Below are 19,012 nucleotides of genomic sequence, written 5' to 3'. Positions count from 1 at the left end.
TTCGAGAACTGAATGAAAACGTTAGTGAAGCTTTTATTTTGAATACAATTAAATTGTTATTGCCTAATTATTTTCAGAAACAATTGGTTTTGTTACCATCCTTGGATTTGCAAACTATGTTGAATGTTGTTCAAAACCTTGAAACATTGTCAAAAAACAATGACAACTTTAGAACAAATAGTGGATTTCTTAAGAAACAGATTCGTGTAAATCAGGTTAATGTCCAAGAAAATGAAAGTAATGAACATAATTTTAGAGAATCACAACATCAAAGCAAAAACAAAGGTAAAAAGCAACCCCAAAGCAAAGGTAAAAATCAACATTTTAAGAATAAGAATAAACCAAGAAACGTCCATCCCCAGCGTAATCCTGAAAACGATAATCAGTACGATAGCCAAGAAGCTATACATTACACTGAGACTAGCCGCGCTGATAATGGTGGGCACACGCCTCAACCATTTCCAACTTTTCATCCTGGTAACCAACCACCTTTTATTTCAAATTTTAATCAACCTCGTACCTTCCCTCCTCCTACATCATCAGGTAATCAGAGTAGACAAACACCGTTAAACTAGAAACGCTCTGCCGAGAGAGTGCTTCTGGTAGAGCTTATGAAAACTTTAGTAATAGTCACGATTTTAGTAATGAAGATGCACTCACCCCAATTTTTCCTGTGGAATATGTAATGTTGAGTAAAAACATTAATAATGTTGTTAATTGGGACTTAGATATTTCTGAAGATGAAATAGAAATTGATGAAAATGTAAGTAAGGGTAATAACACTCGCACTGCAGAAATTTTTTGTAAAGTATTAGATACTCAGTTGAAAGCATTGTGCGATACAGGGGCATCAGCATCCCTTATCAGTTTTGAGGCATGGAAACGTATTTCTTCCGTAATTTCACATCCGCAGTTAAAACCTGCACCACATATTCTCTTGGTAGATTATTCTGGTAAAAGAAAAAAGCAGGTTAAGGGTGAAGTAAATATTTGTGTGGAAATAGAACACTTGATGTTCGACATAAGAGTTCTGGTAGTAGATGAATTAAACACAGAATGCTTGTTAGGTCGCAATTTCCTCACAATCGCCCATGCGATGATAGATTTTTCGAAAAACGTAATTAGTTTTTCTGACGGAAAAGAAATTGTTGTTGTTCCTATGCTCATTGAAAAATCTCATAGTAAAGAAAACAGTTGTTGTCAACCTAAGAAGATTTTGACTTATGCTGATCGAATAAATAAACCTGTTGACACTGAGTTAGGTATTTCTGTAGAAAATAATAACTTGTCAGATGAAAGTTCAGAGTTCGAATCCAATCATGACTATACATCTTCAGCATGTCCTGTAATTAATAGTTTGGTTTCACAAAAGGGTAAATTAGAACAAGAGTGGATCCGTGTTTTACATGAACGAGATCAGGCGTATTCACAGTTGAGAAAAGAGTCGAAAGATTTTCGAATAAAAGATCTTAATATAAATCAAGCAGTAGAAGAAAATTTTTTACTCGAATACTATGGTTTACAAATGTCAGAAATTGATAATGAGATTCAAAATGCTCATGGTAATAGCCAAAGTAAACAGGAAAGTTGTGGGGATAAGGTATCAAATGATAATGTTATTTTCGAAAATGTGTGTGCTGTAGCAACAATAAACGAAATTAGGGAAAAGGTACATGAATGTGATCATTTAAGTAATGAGGAAAAACAGCAATTATTTGATTTGTTGGTAAAACATCGTGATGTATTCACAGATTATCCAGGTAGATGCAATTTATATGAATATTCCATAGATGTTGACACTACTAACCCCATAGTAAAAAGACAATATACTTTACCCTACCATTTTAAAGAAAGCATTGACAAGCAAATCGATGAATGGTTAAAAGTAGGTGTCATTGAACCAGCAGTGTCGATACATAGCCACCCAATTTTCTGTGTACCTAAGAAAAACACAACCAAACCTAGAGTTGTAGTTGATCTGACTGAGCTCAATAAGCATGTTAAATTAAAACAATTGAAAGTAAACCGAATTGATGATTTATTGTTGAAATTTCAAGGTGCTAAGTTTGTAAGTTCAATTGACCTTGTGTCATCGTATTCACAAATTCCTCTGTCTGAGGAATCTCGTGATTTCATTGCCTTCTCTTGGAACAATCATATGTACAGATTTACTGTTATCCCATTTGGATACATTAATGGTTCTGTCGCTCTCATAGATGCATTACAGAAGGTGCTAGGTTATGCATTGTATAATAAACTTGTTTCATATATTGACGATTTAAGTATTCCAACCTTTTCTTTTGAAGAACAATTAAATTTATTAGATCAGTTATTTACTAAGCTGAGTGAAGCTAACATGACTGTTAATCTTTCAAAATCTTCATTTTGTAAGACTAGTTTTAATTTTTTGGGTTTTGTTGTAACACCTGAAGGTATTTGTAAAGATCCTTCTTACGTAGAAGTTATTCGCCAACTACCTCGTCCAACCAATATAAAACAATTACAACGAGTTTTAGGCCTTTTCGAATGGTGTTCTAAATTTGTACACAAATTTGCTGAACTAGCTGTTTCTTTATTTGAACTTATCCAGAAAGGGAAAAAATGGATTTGGACCCCAGAATGTGAACATAGTTTTCAGTCCCTTAAAGACAGTTTGGTTCAAGATGTACTACTCACTCACCCAAAACTTGATTCCGATTTTTCATTGATCACCGACAGTTCACAGGTGGCCGTGGCTGGCATACTTTTTCAAGAAATTGATGGTAAACGTAACATTATTGGATTCTGTAGTAAAACTTTAAACAAAGCGCAGCGTGCGTATACTACAACTGAACAAGAGGCGTTAGCAATAGTGATTTCTATTCGTAAATGGGGACATTTACTGTATGGTAAACATGTTAAAGTGTATACTGACCATAACTCTTTAGTGTACTTACATAAGATTAGAAATTGGAATTCTCGTTTAGCTCGTTGGAGTCCCGAATTACAAAGTTTTGATTTGGAAATCATTCATATTCGTGGAATTGACAATAAAGCCAGTGACGCCTTGTCACGTATAGTTTTAGCTCCTAAAACTGAAACTCATACGGTGAATAACCTCGAAGTGTTACCGTCATTTTTCGGAAATATGACCATACAGGAACTAGTCGAAAAACAACGTGAACATACAGAATATGATTCAATAATGAAATTTCTTCAAAATCCTAATGACCCATACTCTAAGGTGAAAAACAGAAATCTTGAAAAATTTTATAAACTTGAAAAGGGTGTACTTTTGAACAGAAATTTCCATTTCCAAAATTCTTGGAGAATTTGTATTCCACCTTCATTAGTTCGTACTATTGTAGAACACATGCATTGTCAACGAGGTCACTTTGGAATTGAAAAAACTTTTGGTTTTGTAAATGAAATTTGTTACTGGAAATCTATGAGAAAAGATATCAGTAATTTTATCAATGATTGTATTGTATGTAAAGAAACGAAAGTAGAAACATCACCTCCGGCTAGACCAATGGAAAGTATTACTGTCAATGGTCCTCGTGTGCTTATTTCAATTGATATTTTAGGACCATACGTTTCTTCTTCCTCAGGTTATAAATATGCATTGTCAATTTTAGATGTTTTCACTAGATATTACACTTTGTATCCTATGCGAAATGCTACCACCAAATGTGTTTTACGTTGTTTAGAATCATTGTATTTCTTGCATTTAGGCATTCCTAGCGCTATCTTGGTTGATAATGGTAGCTGTTTCAGTTCTCGAAAATTCAAAGAAAAAATGTCAGAATATGGAATCAAAATACATTACGTAACACCATATCACGCTTCTTCTAACCCGGTTGAACGAATCCATCGTCAGACTAATCGACTGTTTAAATTGTTCTGTAGTGAAGATCACACTGCTTGGGAAAAATTCATCCCTCAAATTGTAATTTTGTTAAATTATTCAATTTCAAGTAGTTTAGGTGTAAGCCCTGCCAGCTTGCATTTGAATGTAAAGCCTTCTGAATCAGTATTTAAGCATTTTGGTATTGTGGTTACTGAAAAGGATACAGATGAATATGTTTTGTGGGATAATAAATTAGTTATGGCAGATCTGAAAAGAACTGAAATAATTCGTAAAAAAAATGTTAAGCATAACCTGAAACAAGAAAGTAAATATAAGATAAAGGAAAATGATTTAGTTTTCTTGAAGCAAACGAATTTGAGTTCAGCCATAGACAAAAGAATCTCAAAATTTCTTTATCTGTACAAAGGTCCCCTGTTGTGCTCTAAAAAGGTCTCAGAAAAGGTTTTTGAGTTAACGGATCCACTCACTGGTAAATGTTTAGTTGACAGATTAAAAGTTTGGAAACCTACTAAAGAAACAAAGAGCATTTGGCTTAATTTAGCTACTAAACACTGTGGAACCAAAAGTGATGAAATCCTAAAAGAACAGAGTAAAAGTTCAGAGTTGAATAGTTGTATTGAAGAAGTGACTTATGATTCCATCAATGCTGTAATGGTAAATCTTTCAAACCAATGTGATTCCAAAATTAACTTGAATAGAATTGACAAAATCCTTGATGAAATTTTAGAATTAGATTCATATTTAAAATATCTCACTGAATCATCATGGTGTAACGTACATAACTTAGAGTTTACGTTGATAAATTTTATTAACCCTCTCGTTTTGTTTAATTAGCATTCTGGTAAGATCACAGTGATCAAATTAGGATGACTGACTCCTACTGATGTGGTGGGCTACCGCAGCCTTGTTTTCCAACTAAACACGCCTACGTGGTGAACCACTGAGTCACAAACGGGAGAATAATAATAATAATAATAATAATAATAATAAAATTTACAGAATCAATATTCAAATGCAAATGTGAGATTAGTAAATGAATACTTACATGATAATTGTTAGCAACTATTGTTGCATTTACTTTGTGTTAATCTTTTCGTTGAATACGAAAACATTTCAAGTAGTACTTGAAGACATTGAAGCAAAGGTCCCTCCACTATTATGGGTTATTCATATTATGTAATGCCCGGAGTAGGCAATTTTCTTATTAGTCCCCTCTATATTATTTTTAAATTTTAACCAAATGTTCTATCTTTTCACTTTGCTTCGGGGATGGAAAGATATTAATTAATAATTGGGGTAGGGTCTTGCTAATTTAATGCAGGCAGTATATTTTTATATACTTTGAGCGTGACGAGCTCACATGTGCCCAGTTTATTTCATTTTAAATAAATGAAATATTTTTAGTGTTATATTTACTTATGTGCTTTTACCATGTAATCTTAATAAAGTATGAACCTATCGTGTGCACTATATCATATGTTTTAGTTGTGTTGAATTATTTCGAATATTCTTGATAAATGTCTTGTGTTAGCATGTCAATGAAAGTACATTTTTGAATTTTATGAATAATGTTGATGTTTTCATTGTAATAAATTTTCTACATATATAGTAGGAAGGAATATCTCATTTTCGTGAAAAATAAAATCATGATAAGTTGAATTATTTGATGATATATGCTATTCTTGAGTGATATTATGTGTTTTATCTGAGAATTAAGAAGTACTATTGCAGAATTTTAAGTAATTTTACTATTTCAAATTTATTGGTATATAGTTAGTTTGAACTATTTATATTTTACTGTGCATTCTTAAATATGGCATTGAATACAATACCTCATCGAATACGATACCTTACCAAACCTAACATGTTATTAAATATGATGTTTATTCATTATTGCATTGAATATATTAATATGTTTGTATAACTTGGTTTGAATTTTGAAAAACATTATGAAGTATAATGTTGAATAGTATTTTGAATTACAAATAACTATTGATTTATATTCAAATATTGAAATTATATTTGAGTTTACATTTCAAGGAATAATTGAAATAAATGAAAAATATAAATAAATAATAAAAATGAAAGGACTCAAAAGACATTTACGAAATGGCCCTCGCGTTATCGTAAATGGCCCTCGCGTTCGTTATTCTTCGACTTTCGCGATCATGTGCGTCCGAGTGAAGCTACAAACTGTTATTCACCAGTGTGAACAAACTACAAATGACATTAACCCTCTATGGACTAATGGAGTGCTGTGATTGCTGTTGTGTTGCAATGTGGTTAAGAAGATTTGGATTCCAGGGTTCTTGCCCACTTCTGTGATACCTTCAGCGGTCATTCCGTTCGACGCCATCTATAACAGTATGGATTGGCTTGGATTTTTAAACCAACCCTCGTATTTCCCCAGCGTCAATTCTTAGAAATATAATGCAATCAGCTAACAGTTGGAGGAGAACAATGCTTAAGAATTTGTCACCCAAAAGGTACCTCACTTTTCTAGACAGTCTTGCTTCCTCCCGTCGGCCCATATTTGGAGAAAAAATTTAGCTACTCTCGTTGTAAACGCCCACGCACAAGCCCTCATGACGATGACAGATTTTTACGTGACAATGTAAAAATTATTAATAATCGTCAATTCTACAACTTATTGGAACAATCACTGTTTTAATGTGATTTCTATTAACCTATGGACCATTCATTATATATTATTAACAATATAATAAAGCAAAAACTTAATGTTTTCTACGAACTATATTTTAGTTTAGTCAGTGTATTCTTGTGCTGTGAAGGCAACGATGTGACGCGAAGAGAAGAGAAGAGAGCGTCATCTCCTACCAAGTAAATTGGACGTATTCAAGATGTGCTCGAAATAAGTTGATTTCAAAATTTAAAACGAACATGAATAGTATTTGAGTTTTATATATATCAAATGCAATGTGAGAGCAGGAAGCAGTGACAAGTATATAAATGATGTTTCAATAGTAACAAGGAACTTGTGTTAACAAGAATTGTTCTTAAGCATTTCCCTCGCCAATACAACGATTTGTAGAAGAACCCTGTTGTATGTCAAGGAATGGGACATTCAACTCATCGATATCCAGCAATGGAAGCCAACTACTTAATAGTGCACTAGTGAATTTTATTTCGTACATTCGCCGAAATCGTCCTGCGCGCTTACGTGTCGTTCCGAGATCGTCCGAAAGGGCCACTTTGTTTTTGAATGAAATATTAATCATAATTTGAAAATATCAGTGTTGTTTTCTATTATATGTGGTCCATGTAATCAAGATGAAGTGAATATTAATACAGTGTTAGATTACAATTCTTGTTATTTTTTCCTAAAAGCGAAGAAACTGCTAACCAGATGTGTTTAATAAATTATGTTTTCTTTTAGCGGTTGAAATGTGTATAAGTTAAAGTGTATGCGGCATAAAGTGTTTATCAGAAGGTAAGGTATCTACCAATAGAGAAGTTCAAACATTTACTTTCGCCTCCCACTACTCGTCTGGTGTTAACCACGCATGGCTATCCTACCTTGCACTCTTTTACAGGTATTGACCAGTGTATTTTGGAGCTGACACTTCAGCGATGGTGGGTATACGGCTCATGCCTCTGATACGTATAACGCCCGAATCTTAGGACCGTGGAGGAGTGAAGATACTTGTTTATTGCCAGTCTCTTACGTCAATTTACTAATTTATGCATTTGAATGATGTTTTAAAGGAGATTTTTGAGAGATCCAAGGTTCGGGTCCCAATATTATTATTAGTCAGTCTTCTCGAACTGGAACAAACGAGTATCGAACCCCATTCCCCTTATATCTGGCGCTTCGAACACGGACATCCGGAACTCGAACCCAGGACCGGCACTCCCCTTATAAGCCGTAAAATTTTTTGAAATAAATATTGTCTGAAAAATGTTCCATGAAGTGAAAATCCAATGATTTCTACATTTCTGAGAGAAAAAAAATATAATGTATTCTTCCCTCAAAATTCTCACCTTTCGTTAATTCATTACGCGTAAGATGATGCTTTCTCATAGCTTTAAACACAATAAAACCAAAGCATTTCTTATTTTCTGTTACAAAAATAATCTTCATAAGGAAATGGGACTTTTATGTAGTTATTACATTACATAGGCAGGCGTATATGTGAAGAAATAGTGGAATTTTCTGTTTTTGAAATACCTGATAAATTCACAAAGGTTTCTTTTCGCTTTCTCGTTGCATTTTACACAATGGGGTGGGATATTTGTACTTTACGAACTTTATTTATGTCCCCTGCACTTTACACACACATACGCATACATACATACATACACACACACCGAGAGAGAAACACTATGTAAGTTTTTACTTGCCAACTTGAAATAGAAAATTTTCCAGTTCCCGAAAGCTAATTGGAAAATTATAATTTGTTGCTGTCTAGCTTTCCTCTACGGGAATTCAATTTTATAGCTCGATGTGCAGTTAAATATAGAGGAAAATTTTCCACCTAACATCACTATATATAATATTTAAAATTGTCCGGGTTATGAAAAGTTTTTCCACTTGTTTCTATATTATAATGAAAATTCTCCGATCCATTTCTTTCACTTGTTTCTACACAGAAATAAAACTTCCCGATTTATAAAAAGTTGTTTTACTTTTTGCTTCAAAATGATGAAAATTTTCCTACTTACAAAAAGCTTTTCAATTCTTCCATACACGACAGAAAAATTTTCGATTCATGAAAAACTGTTTCACTTGTTCCTACATAGTACCGGAAATTTTTTGAGCTATGAAAATTTTCAGATTCTTTAGACGATCTTCCACTTTTTAACATTTCTATACATGAAGACAATTTAATGGTTAATGAGGAATCGTTACTAAAATGATGCTTTAATGAGTCCCGTTTATGATTTAGCATTTTGCACATTTTTTAGGATGAGGATTTTTTTTTAATTGCATTTGATATGTGTAAGAATCTATTAAGAAATATAAGAAAATAAACCAACACCATTTGTATGAAATAGTTAAAAGCAACAATATGATATAGGTAGTATAGTATAACAATTCGGGGTTTGAATTGATAAGGAAATTGTTTTTTTGATTTTCTTGTGTTATAATATAGGATTTAGTGCTTACTTTACACATTTAAAGTTATTTAAGAATAAAGTGCACAAGGCATACTCACAGTTTGTTAAAGTTTTCCATACTCGTCCTGGGGTTGTGTCAATCAACCTCCAACGGTTTTGATGTGATTGATAATCGATGATTCCGAAGAAGCGAATGATGCTGATTGTTTTAAAACCGCTACTTTTTATACTAGTTTGAAAGTCATTTTGAAGTTGGTAAAAACACATGTGTACACTTGTTATTGACACAAAAGAAAACATGTTTTTCTTTTTTTTTTTTTTTTTTTTTGTTAAAATTGTCACCTTAAGAGTGTTTATATGATGTATTTCAATTTTTATCGGAAATTTTATTTACATACTAACAAGTTCATGGGACTTATTTTTTTTATTATATTTTATTTTATTTTATTATTTTATTTTTATTTTTGGATCTGTTTTAACGTTGTATTCACAGGTGACACGCTATGTGAGTATAAAAAATTTTAATTTTTAAATCATTCATGACCTTTAAAACATATTATTACTTTATCACTAATATTTGTTTAGAACGGAAAAATATAGGGGAAAATTTTCTGAAATGGAAAATTTTCCACCTCACATCACTACCAGAGAGTAACTGGGCAAATATTCCATGTTATCTGCAAATGCAGATACAAACGCAAATTCGTCCACCTAACTATTTCAGGGAACACCATAAACTATTAGATGAAAAACATAAAAAAGCAGAGCAGATAATTCCAGAGAACTTTAAGACCCATCTAGAACGCAGGAATACAGATAAGAGAATAAAATATATGGGACAAGAACAGTGAAATCTCTTCTGGAAGATGCGATTTATGATGGTCATCCAGGACAGTGATACAAACCAGAAATGACTGTAAATATGTATTAAGCAAGAATCTCAAAATGAAAAATGAACAAAAAAAGGTGAAACATATTACATACAACTGAAAAAACACAATCTCATTCCGCATAATGGATCCAACTGACAATGTGAAAACACACAGTACTGCAGCAAAAATCATACATTAGTTTCTAGCACAAAATAAGGAACTGATCATCGATATTTAAACATACTACAAATACCAGTTAAAAACAATACTGAGAACAATAAATAAAAACGGATATTAACAGAACAGAGGTTACTATCACCAATAAAACAGAACAAGAAGTAACTCTTGCAATAGACGAAATGTAACATGTATACAACTGCATTATAAACATCAACACGTAGAAAGACCTGGCAGACGAAATATCCGAGTTATAATGAAACCAATCATTATTTAAGCCACAACTGTTATTCCTGAAAACAATGCGATAGTTGGAAAATATTAACGCGAAACATCTAACAACACTACAAAAAACACTAATTATGGACATCTGTCATATGGTAAGAAAGTTGTCTGGGGAAGAACTCTCCAATACTCTGGAATTGATAGAGGCTTCTATCAGCTAGTAAGTTAAACCGATCTAAAATTCAGATATAATAATAATAATTATTTATTTATTTACATATACACTAGATAGATTCTGTAAATGAAAGAACACGGAAAATTGACAAATGCAATAAAAAACATGCAATGATATTAATTGAACTTGATAACAGAAAAATTGTGCATACTACCCAATGCGCTATATTTTCTGAACACACTTTGTTGCTATATTCACATTTTTAAAATAAAAGTAAATTAATTAATATTACCTCCTCAGCTCTGTGTGTGTCTTGCATCTCTGTTGCCTTTTGTACATAACGTAGATGAGTAGTATCCTTCTAAAAAAAATAAATAAATAAATAAATAAATTAAAAAAAAAGTGAATCGTCCAAAAAGTGATGACCTAATACTACTCAATACACTTGTAAAATCTTCAATGTTCACCATTTTTTAAACCAATCCGTAACATAATCTATGTTACTGCTTTCAAAATTAAAAGCACTACTTTTTATACTAATGGGTTAATACAGTTAGAAAGGCAACCTCTATCGTCACTCAAATGTTCAAAAGCTATCAAATATAAGTTATAAATATCATTAGAACAAACATATTCCTTTGAAATTCTTAAACTCGAATAGATACTAACAAGCTTTCAAACTTTTACCATTCTAAGTCTTTATCTGCCGTTTTATTGTTGTATTATACCTTTAGATACTTAAATAGTCTTTGAAAGCTATATACTTACTCTAGATCCTTAAATAACAAATCAAATACCCTAGTCGAGATCTACTGGAAAACATACAAGATGCTGGTAAACGTAATGTGAACAACGACGGAAATGAAGGTGAAATACTGGAGGTTGAAGTTCAAGAATGATTAAATGTGAAATGCAAAACACATCTTTATTGGGAAAGACGACACTGCAAATGACGACTGGAAAACTAAATGGACAATATTACTGGTTCGATTAACACCGACCTCGGATTCTTGAATCAGCTACCCTCAAAACCTATCTATGATATTTTTTACAGATTTTTTCGACGATTTTTCAAATTTGACCTTGACATGACCTTGTCGGTTCAAGAAAATGACATAATCGGATCCAGTGATTCAAAAAACATTTATGTACTTTTTGTTCAGATCTTTGCAACGTCCCCCCTCTATTTGACCTTCAAATGATCTTGAACCTGATGTGATGGAAGTTAACCGGCGTCGGATTCGGAATCCTAGTATACCCTAGTGAGACTAGTTCATACTTTATAGATAAAAAGTCGACCTAACTAGTAGTTTTAGTTTACGAGGGAGCGCGTGCCATTAAGTGACGATAATAACACTGCTCTTCATTTTTTTTTTAAAAAAAAAGAAAAGTTTCGATGATTTTGGTTTGAAAGGCGTTTTGTTATAATTTTGGGGCGTTGATTACGAATATAACATCAATTTTACCCCATCACGTTACGTTTTCCTGGAAATGGAGAGGTATGTTTATATCAATACATGCAAACTACTTATAATATAGGATACATAATATATATTTTTAATGTACATACAGCGATTCCGAAATGACAAAAGTAACTAAATACACACAAATGAAAAAAATACCATAGTTTACTTAAATATGTATGTACAGTCATTCGATATAGGTCGGAGGTATAAGAAACGACAGCTCCACCCTATACTTAATTTTGTTTCTGAATGTACAATTAATCACACAAAAGCCTACTACTTATGAAACAATTTCCTTCGTTTTCCATTTTCCCAGGAGTTACTACGCTTATATTCTCCCTTGCCAGCAACCAGCAGTAGTCGGCCACCACGTTAATGGTCCAACCACCTTGATACCTTTTTTCAATATCCTTTAAGTCCTGGTGAAAGCGTTTGCCCTGTTCTTCACTATAGACACCAAGATTCTGTGGGAAATTTTCTGAATGTGCATGTAAAAAGTGTAGTTTGACACTCATATTACACCCACGACTCCTAAGATCTTGCAGCAACACTTCTACAATATGTTCATAATCAGAACATCTTATATTACCCAGGAAGTTCTTCACAACATTTCTGAAGCTTCACCATGCTTTCTTCTCCATTTGGGTCATCGTATTCTCAAAAGGTAGGTCGCTGAGAAGTTTTCTTATCTGTAGACCATTGAATATACCACCTATGAGTTTTAAAATGCTCATAGTACTAAATACCTTGTATATGTACTTAAAACACATACCGTCCTTATTTAGAACACGAACTAACTGACATGATGCCTAACTTTATATGCAGGGGAGAAAGTAAAACTTTTGAATGTTCCACGAGTGGTTCATGTTCAATATTCTTCGATCCAGCTGAGAGATTTTTGGGATAGCCATTTTTTCCTAACACAATATTCACCGTTTGCACGACTATCCCATTCGCAGAGATAACAAAGATGTTTGATGCAACCTGATTGAAGTCCCAGCAAGACGCCTATAACTTTAAAATCGCCACATAGAAGCCATTGGTGTTCTTCGCAGTTCAAAGGATCTAGTAAACATTTAACATTTTCATGTCTCTTTCATATGAATAGAATGTGCAACAGGAACAGACCCAAGGATACTGCTATTGCCAAGTAAGATGCCGATGAATCGATAAAAAGTCTTCAATCAGAAGCATTGTAAGTCACACCAAACCATTGTGTAAGTCCTGGTATGTCACGGCAGTAAACTATTGATTCATGTTTTTTTAAAAATAAATAAATAAATAAATAAATAAATAAAATAAAATAAAAATAAAAAAACTCACGTTCTCTTTGCCTATACCAAAAGAAAGTAGTTCCAGGTGAAAGTAAGTTTTTCGCTTTGAGTCTTGAGCCTAAGTCATTTAGTTCTTGCTGGTAAAATAGTTGTGGTTTATCACTGTCACTTGGTATAAAATCATTACTTTTTGAGTGTGAGTCATCCGGTTTTTCTTCAGTGTCAAATGATTTACAGCGTTGCCGCGGCAGTAACCCACTTTACATAAAATAGCTAACACACTACTACTGCGAATAGTTTCATCAACCTGTTAACTTATTTGACTGTAAAGATACCAAGACATCGCAGGATTTGCACATAGTAAAATTAATGTCAATTTTCTATCTATTACTAGAATATATTCATGTTGTCTATTAGTTTTTTCCGTAGACATAAGTAGTTTTTTCATTAAACATTGATTTTTGAATATGTTGAATTCTCAAAATCCTGAAGTGACAGAAAGAAACTGATTACATATTTGAAATCAGTGCAAAAATCTAGTTCAGAAAATGTTATTCGTTTGAAAATATCGAAAGGCATGCAGAACGGTGAATCAGCAGATATCTCAAAAACGTGGGGTTTTTGGGTTTCGTGCCCACTGAGCACTTTTCATCAGGGACCAAAATACACAACATACTGCAACACCAGCCAATTTACCGGAAATCAGATTTCCATAAGCTCTGAGCTCGGCCTCTTTTGGGGCTTCCCTGTAAGTCCTTAATTATGGTAGGTTCATGATTCACATATCCTCATCTTCAGCATGAACCCGAGCTTACCTACGATACAATATACACGGTTATGGATGTCTAAATTTCCTCACGGTTGCCATAATGATAGGTAATTACTTTATATGGGTTGAAGACGTCAAATAATTAAAAAGAAAAGAAAAAAAATACCTAATACATGAAATAAGATATTTTATCATTTGGGAGAAGATTTTCTTCAGGATAATAGGTCTATCCACATCTTTTCAGCGATTATGAACCGATTGCTAAAATTATCATAAAACTTCTGTAGTAGGTAGATTAATCATACACATAAAATAAGTGAGTACGTCTTACACTGTGAAATTATAGTAGACTTCTAAACTATGCGAACTCACAACCGAAACTGGTCATAGTAGATCTATAACTTTCAGCTATGATACAGGAACAAGGTCAGATATTAAACTCATTTTTGGAATCCTGAAGCCATTTCAAGAAGTCATGTTTTGCTATCTCTTACCATGTTTATTATTTGAAAATTAATATTCTCCCTGGAAGTAGTTGAAGATCTCTACAACTTCTGGTTGTACTAAACTAATAAAATCGGAAATCTAACATATTCCCGGGACACTTAATCGATTAAACTAACTAACTCTATGGCCTATGGAACCCGGAAGTTCAGTGTCGCGTTCACAAAGCTCTCCACTGACTTCTATCCTTAGCCAACTGAATCCAGTTTCTACTTTGTATTCCTATTTTTGCGAGAACCATTTTAATATTGTCTTTCCATCTGCGCCTAGGTCTTTCTAATGGTCGTTTCTCGATTTGTTTTCCAGTTACGGCTTTGAAAGCGCTCCTACTTTTTTCCATTTTGGCTACATGACGTGCTCACCTGAGCCTCCTAGATTTGATGACCCTAACAATGTTCGGTACACCGTATAAATTCCCCATTATGAAGTTTCCGCCATTCCCCATTTCCGTTCCTCTTGGGTCCGAATATTCGTTTCAGTATCTTGTTCTCAAGTACTTTCAGTCTATGTTCTTCCCTCTGAGTAAGCGACCATGTTTCGCAAGCATACAGAACAGCAAGCACGATTATCGTTTTATATATTTTAAGCTTTAAATTCCTCGACAGAATTCGCGACGACAAGAGATTTTGGACTGAATAATAACACGAATTTCCTGCTTTTAGTCGACATTTAATTTCTTCATGAATTTGGTTTTCGTCTGTTAATATTGTTCCTAGATATTTGAAAGTATCCACTTTATCAAAAGTGTTATTTGATATTTTAACGCATCCAATTTGCCGTATTATGGTCCCGACGAACTTCCATGTATTTAGTTTTCTCCTTAATCGATTAAAGAAAGAAAGAAAGAAAGAAAAAAATTATCTCGCTATCTCTTGCTGTTTTTGTTATATAGATATCCATGGTGAAAAGGTAGTAGTCGTACATTTCTACAGCTTCTGGTATTAGTAGAGAAATGTGGGCGAAGACTGTATATTTTTTCAGACGCTGAATGGATTCCAGAAAAGAGCTTGTCCATATTTATTGGCGTTCCTGTTGTATACAATTAATGCTGAAACTAGAAAAGTTTAATTTGTACTACCTAAAGTTGGAATAGAGGATGAAACCTATTCTTGGGCTGCGGAGTCGATTCCAAAAAATTGCTTGTCGATATGTCTAGTTCTATGAAGACCTATCTTCAAACCGAAAGTAGTAGTAATTTCTACAATTTTCGATTCTATTATCGGCGCAACAAGAGCTGGCTTCTGACAGTTGGGTAGAGCGTGTGGAGTATTGTGAAGGCGCTGTTGCCAAACGCTCAGCAACAGACACAGCAGCTCTGGCGACAAATTAGGACGTTTAACAAGTTTTATAATCGTAGAAATATAACAGGAACATATGATTTCCAAATAACAATAATAATAATACTTGAAATATTGGTATTCTACAAGAAAAGCAGAGCATATATTAATAAACTGTTTTTACATTGAATTGACATCAACTTCGAAATTTATGCAGCTTCAATATTTTTATTCACCTAACGGAGAGATTTTGCAATCTTCTAATATCGAATCGAACACTAAAAAGTATTTTAATTAAATTTTCATTAAACTTTACAAAGTTTGGCTAATTATTCAGTGGCTTTCCCAAAATACAACAAGTTACTACTTCCATATAATTCGAATACAAATTCCTGCGCTAATAGGTAACTAAAAGATTTTCTTTTTCTTTAGAGTAACTAGAAGACAGACATCAGAACAGAAAGTTTCAGTAGCAAATGATTTACTGGGCTTGATTTCTTGTTATACTTTCAAAAATTTAATTAACTGTTTTATTTAGTCATTTTCGCTATAGTTAATATTTCGTGCACAGGCCCATAGCTAACCAAAACCCTAAAAGTTTAAAGGCGAATAGCCCACGAGATGAGACGAGAAGTAAAGTTTTCTCGTCTCGCCCTGTAAATATTTGTTGTTTAGTTTGGTGTGATGTCCTCACATGTGTCTGCATGCAACAAAATCAATCTCCCTTCTTTCAATTGGGACAGGCATTGTAGTTTTAAGTGCCGAGTCAGTCCAACATTTGCTATTTGAGTGGTTAGCATTGACTCATGTTTCGTCAAGCCATACTATTTTTTCGGGTTCGATATTTGCCATTTCCCTAAAAAACGACAGCGCATAATAACTATATCCTTCCTCTCTAATAAAATCTTCCTTCCTGTTTTTTTTTTTTTTTTTTATATATATATATTCAAACCCTATCTTGTTAAAGTACTTTCCGCAGGGCTGACTTCCCACCCGTAAATAAACTACTTTTCGCAGAGTTGACTTCCCACCGTAAATAAACTATTTTTTTCGTACCGAATCAAGGAAAAAAAAAATAAAGTGGAATGAAAGGGGTCATTCATTCTTTTTCTCGTTTTCGAAACAGCATCAAGCGTTACACATTTCCCGTGACTGACTTCTATATGTTGAACCACTTTTGTTTTACATTGTTGTTCTAGAATTTTCAGTCGTCATATTTATTTTGTAAATAGAGCACACACTAAAACTATTCACAACCAACAACCATTATTAATTTGTAAAGAACACTTAACACAGCATACCCTATCCCACACTGAAACAACTATTTTACAGAAGATTCTACTCTCAACTGCCGGCAACAGCGCGGTCGTTGCCTAGAAACAGCGTGAAAAAATACGGCAGTGCTTGGCTAACAATCGTCCCTTTCATTTTGTTTATAACACGTGCAGCTATCTGTCAGAGGCCAGTTCTTATTGCCCAGACAATAATGAAGATATGCGAATGAAGATTCATTTTCCTTCAGATGATGAATCGATTCTTTAAAAGACGCTTATATATTACCATATTTGTTCTATGACAATCAATACTGAAACCGAAAGTAGTAGTAGATTCCTACCATTTTCGATTTTGGTATCAAAAATCGCTTTACTCTATCTGTTACTCTTTTTTGTTCTGTGATGATGGACATTGAAACTGGGAATGGTTAATTTATACCACTTCAGGTTTGGATAGAAAGTTAACGGAGGAGATGGAATCTATACTTGGGATACTGAATCGATTTCGAGAAAGTACTTTTCGATATCTTACCATTCTTGCTCTGATACTTACTTGTTGACAAACAAACAGACAGACAGACATAAACGTTCTATAAGACTTCCGATACTTATACATAATGCCAACCTGGGTTGCTCTTGATGAAAATTGAATAGAATTTGACTAGGTAGAGCACTCTGAGCTTCCCAGATTGATCTAATTAGCATTAAGTAACTCTGTATTTACTCGCATTATGTGAGAGGTAATTTGGGGATACTCCACCACTGGTTGCATTGAGTGAGGGCCAACCAGAGCCCTATTAAAATGATAACCAAAATATCTACTTAAAACATGTGTATTTAATAGAATTACTAATCATTTGTGTGTGAAGCATTGTTTGTGTAATGAGGACTTAAGAAAATGTGGTTTAGTGTGTGAATCATAAATAACGAATCGGATTAGCACAGAATTTGGTTGTGACACATACCTGTTGTTGGTGATGATATTCGAGCCAAGCACTGAATGATCGTATCCCAGTAACAGCAGTCGGTTGAATTTCAACGTTGGTACTTCTTAGACGATTCTCTTAATAATAAAGTTAATAATGCTTAACCCGATGAATGACTGAACTTTGAATGCTACTCTTCCAAGTATTGATCCTCTAATAACTATGTCATTGAACAAAATAAAAGGTTTTTATACAACTCAAACTGCTGACGTTCCGGTAATACGGTTTCAGCACTCGGGCCGATTTTCATCCACGTGCGTCCCAGATCTGAAAAGATCTTATTCAACCAAATTCTCATAACCTCAATTCAATTATGATGACACGAAACAATGTCACTTTTCTTGATGTCCTCATTGTCCCAAGAAAAGTGTGAATGTTAACAAATTTATTACATAACATTACAAGCTCTTGTTGATAGACTAGAATGCATACAATCTGAAGTATACACATAGTGTATTCTCTGCACATATCTCTTTAAAACAAACAAGAGTAAATTAGGTTTCCTAAAACTCAAGACAATATTACAAAACAAATTAAACCAATAAATTAATAATTTTATCTATGGTCTTGACACCCCCGCCGACAAGATTCCAGCTTGCCGTCGCAAGTGGACGCCAAGAGATATATGTGAAACATCGAAATCTTTAAAATATATGTAAAACAGTATTAATAAATATAAAATTTGTAATAATTTATTAAAATACAATATTGCGTAAGATAAAAACCATAACATCAAAATTAAGTCAAAATTTATCAAAGTGTATGAATATTGAGATTTTACTGTATAAAATTTACAATGCACAATAAAATTATCAATGATTAAATCATTACTTGATTTCTAAAAAAAGTATTGTTGGTACTATATTTACATAAACTTTGCAGTACTGCTGAGTATCTGCGTGAAAAGGTTGTAAACCAATAACCGATACGTAGCATTTAATATATATATATATATATATATATATATATATATATATATATATATATATATATATAAAACATATAATATATTGAAAATAAACAGTTTATTAAATGCATTGAAACATCTTTCTGTCAAAGGCTCTCTCATTTGATTTAAAACCAA

At 33.2% G+C, this 19,012-nt stretch overlaps 1 protein-coding gene across 5 annotated transcripts in view; it reads right to left on the bottom strand.

The window, feature by feature from the left end:
* The window catches only part of fidipidine (coiled-coil domain-containing protein 93), a 327,823-nt gene that overhangs the window by 178,821 nt on the left and 129,990 nt on the right, over positions 1 to 19,012 (bottom strand). For 4 of the 5 annotated variants that reach the window (XM_081728605.1, XM_081728609.1, XM_081728606.1 and 1 more), the window contains one exon: positions 10,671 to 10,739. The exons of the other annotated variant lie outside the window; for it this stretch is intronic. In XM_081728605.1, the coding sequence (XP_081584731.1) occupies positions 10,671 to 10,739 (69 nt within the window). The remainder of the gene's footprint in view (positions 1 to 10,670; positions 10,740 to 19,012) is intronic. 5 annotated transcript variants of the gene reach the window in all.

This window comes from Thermobia domestica, chromosome 10 (genome assembly GCF_964235325.1).
Source record: "Thermobia domestica chromosome 10, izTheDome1.hap1.1, whole genome shotgun sequence".
Taxonomy (NCBI): domain Eukaryota; kingdom Metazoa; phylum Arthropoda; class Insecta; order Zygentoma; family Lepismatidae; genus Thermobia; species Thermobia domestica.
The sequence above is the reverse complement of the archived record's forward strand: the minus strand, read 5'-3'. Positions and strand labels throughout refer to the sequence as shown.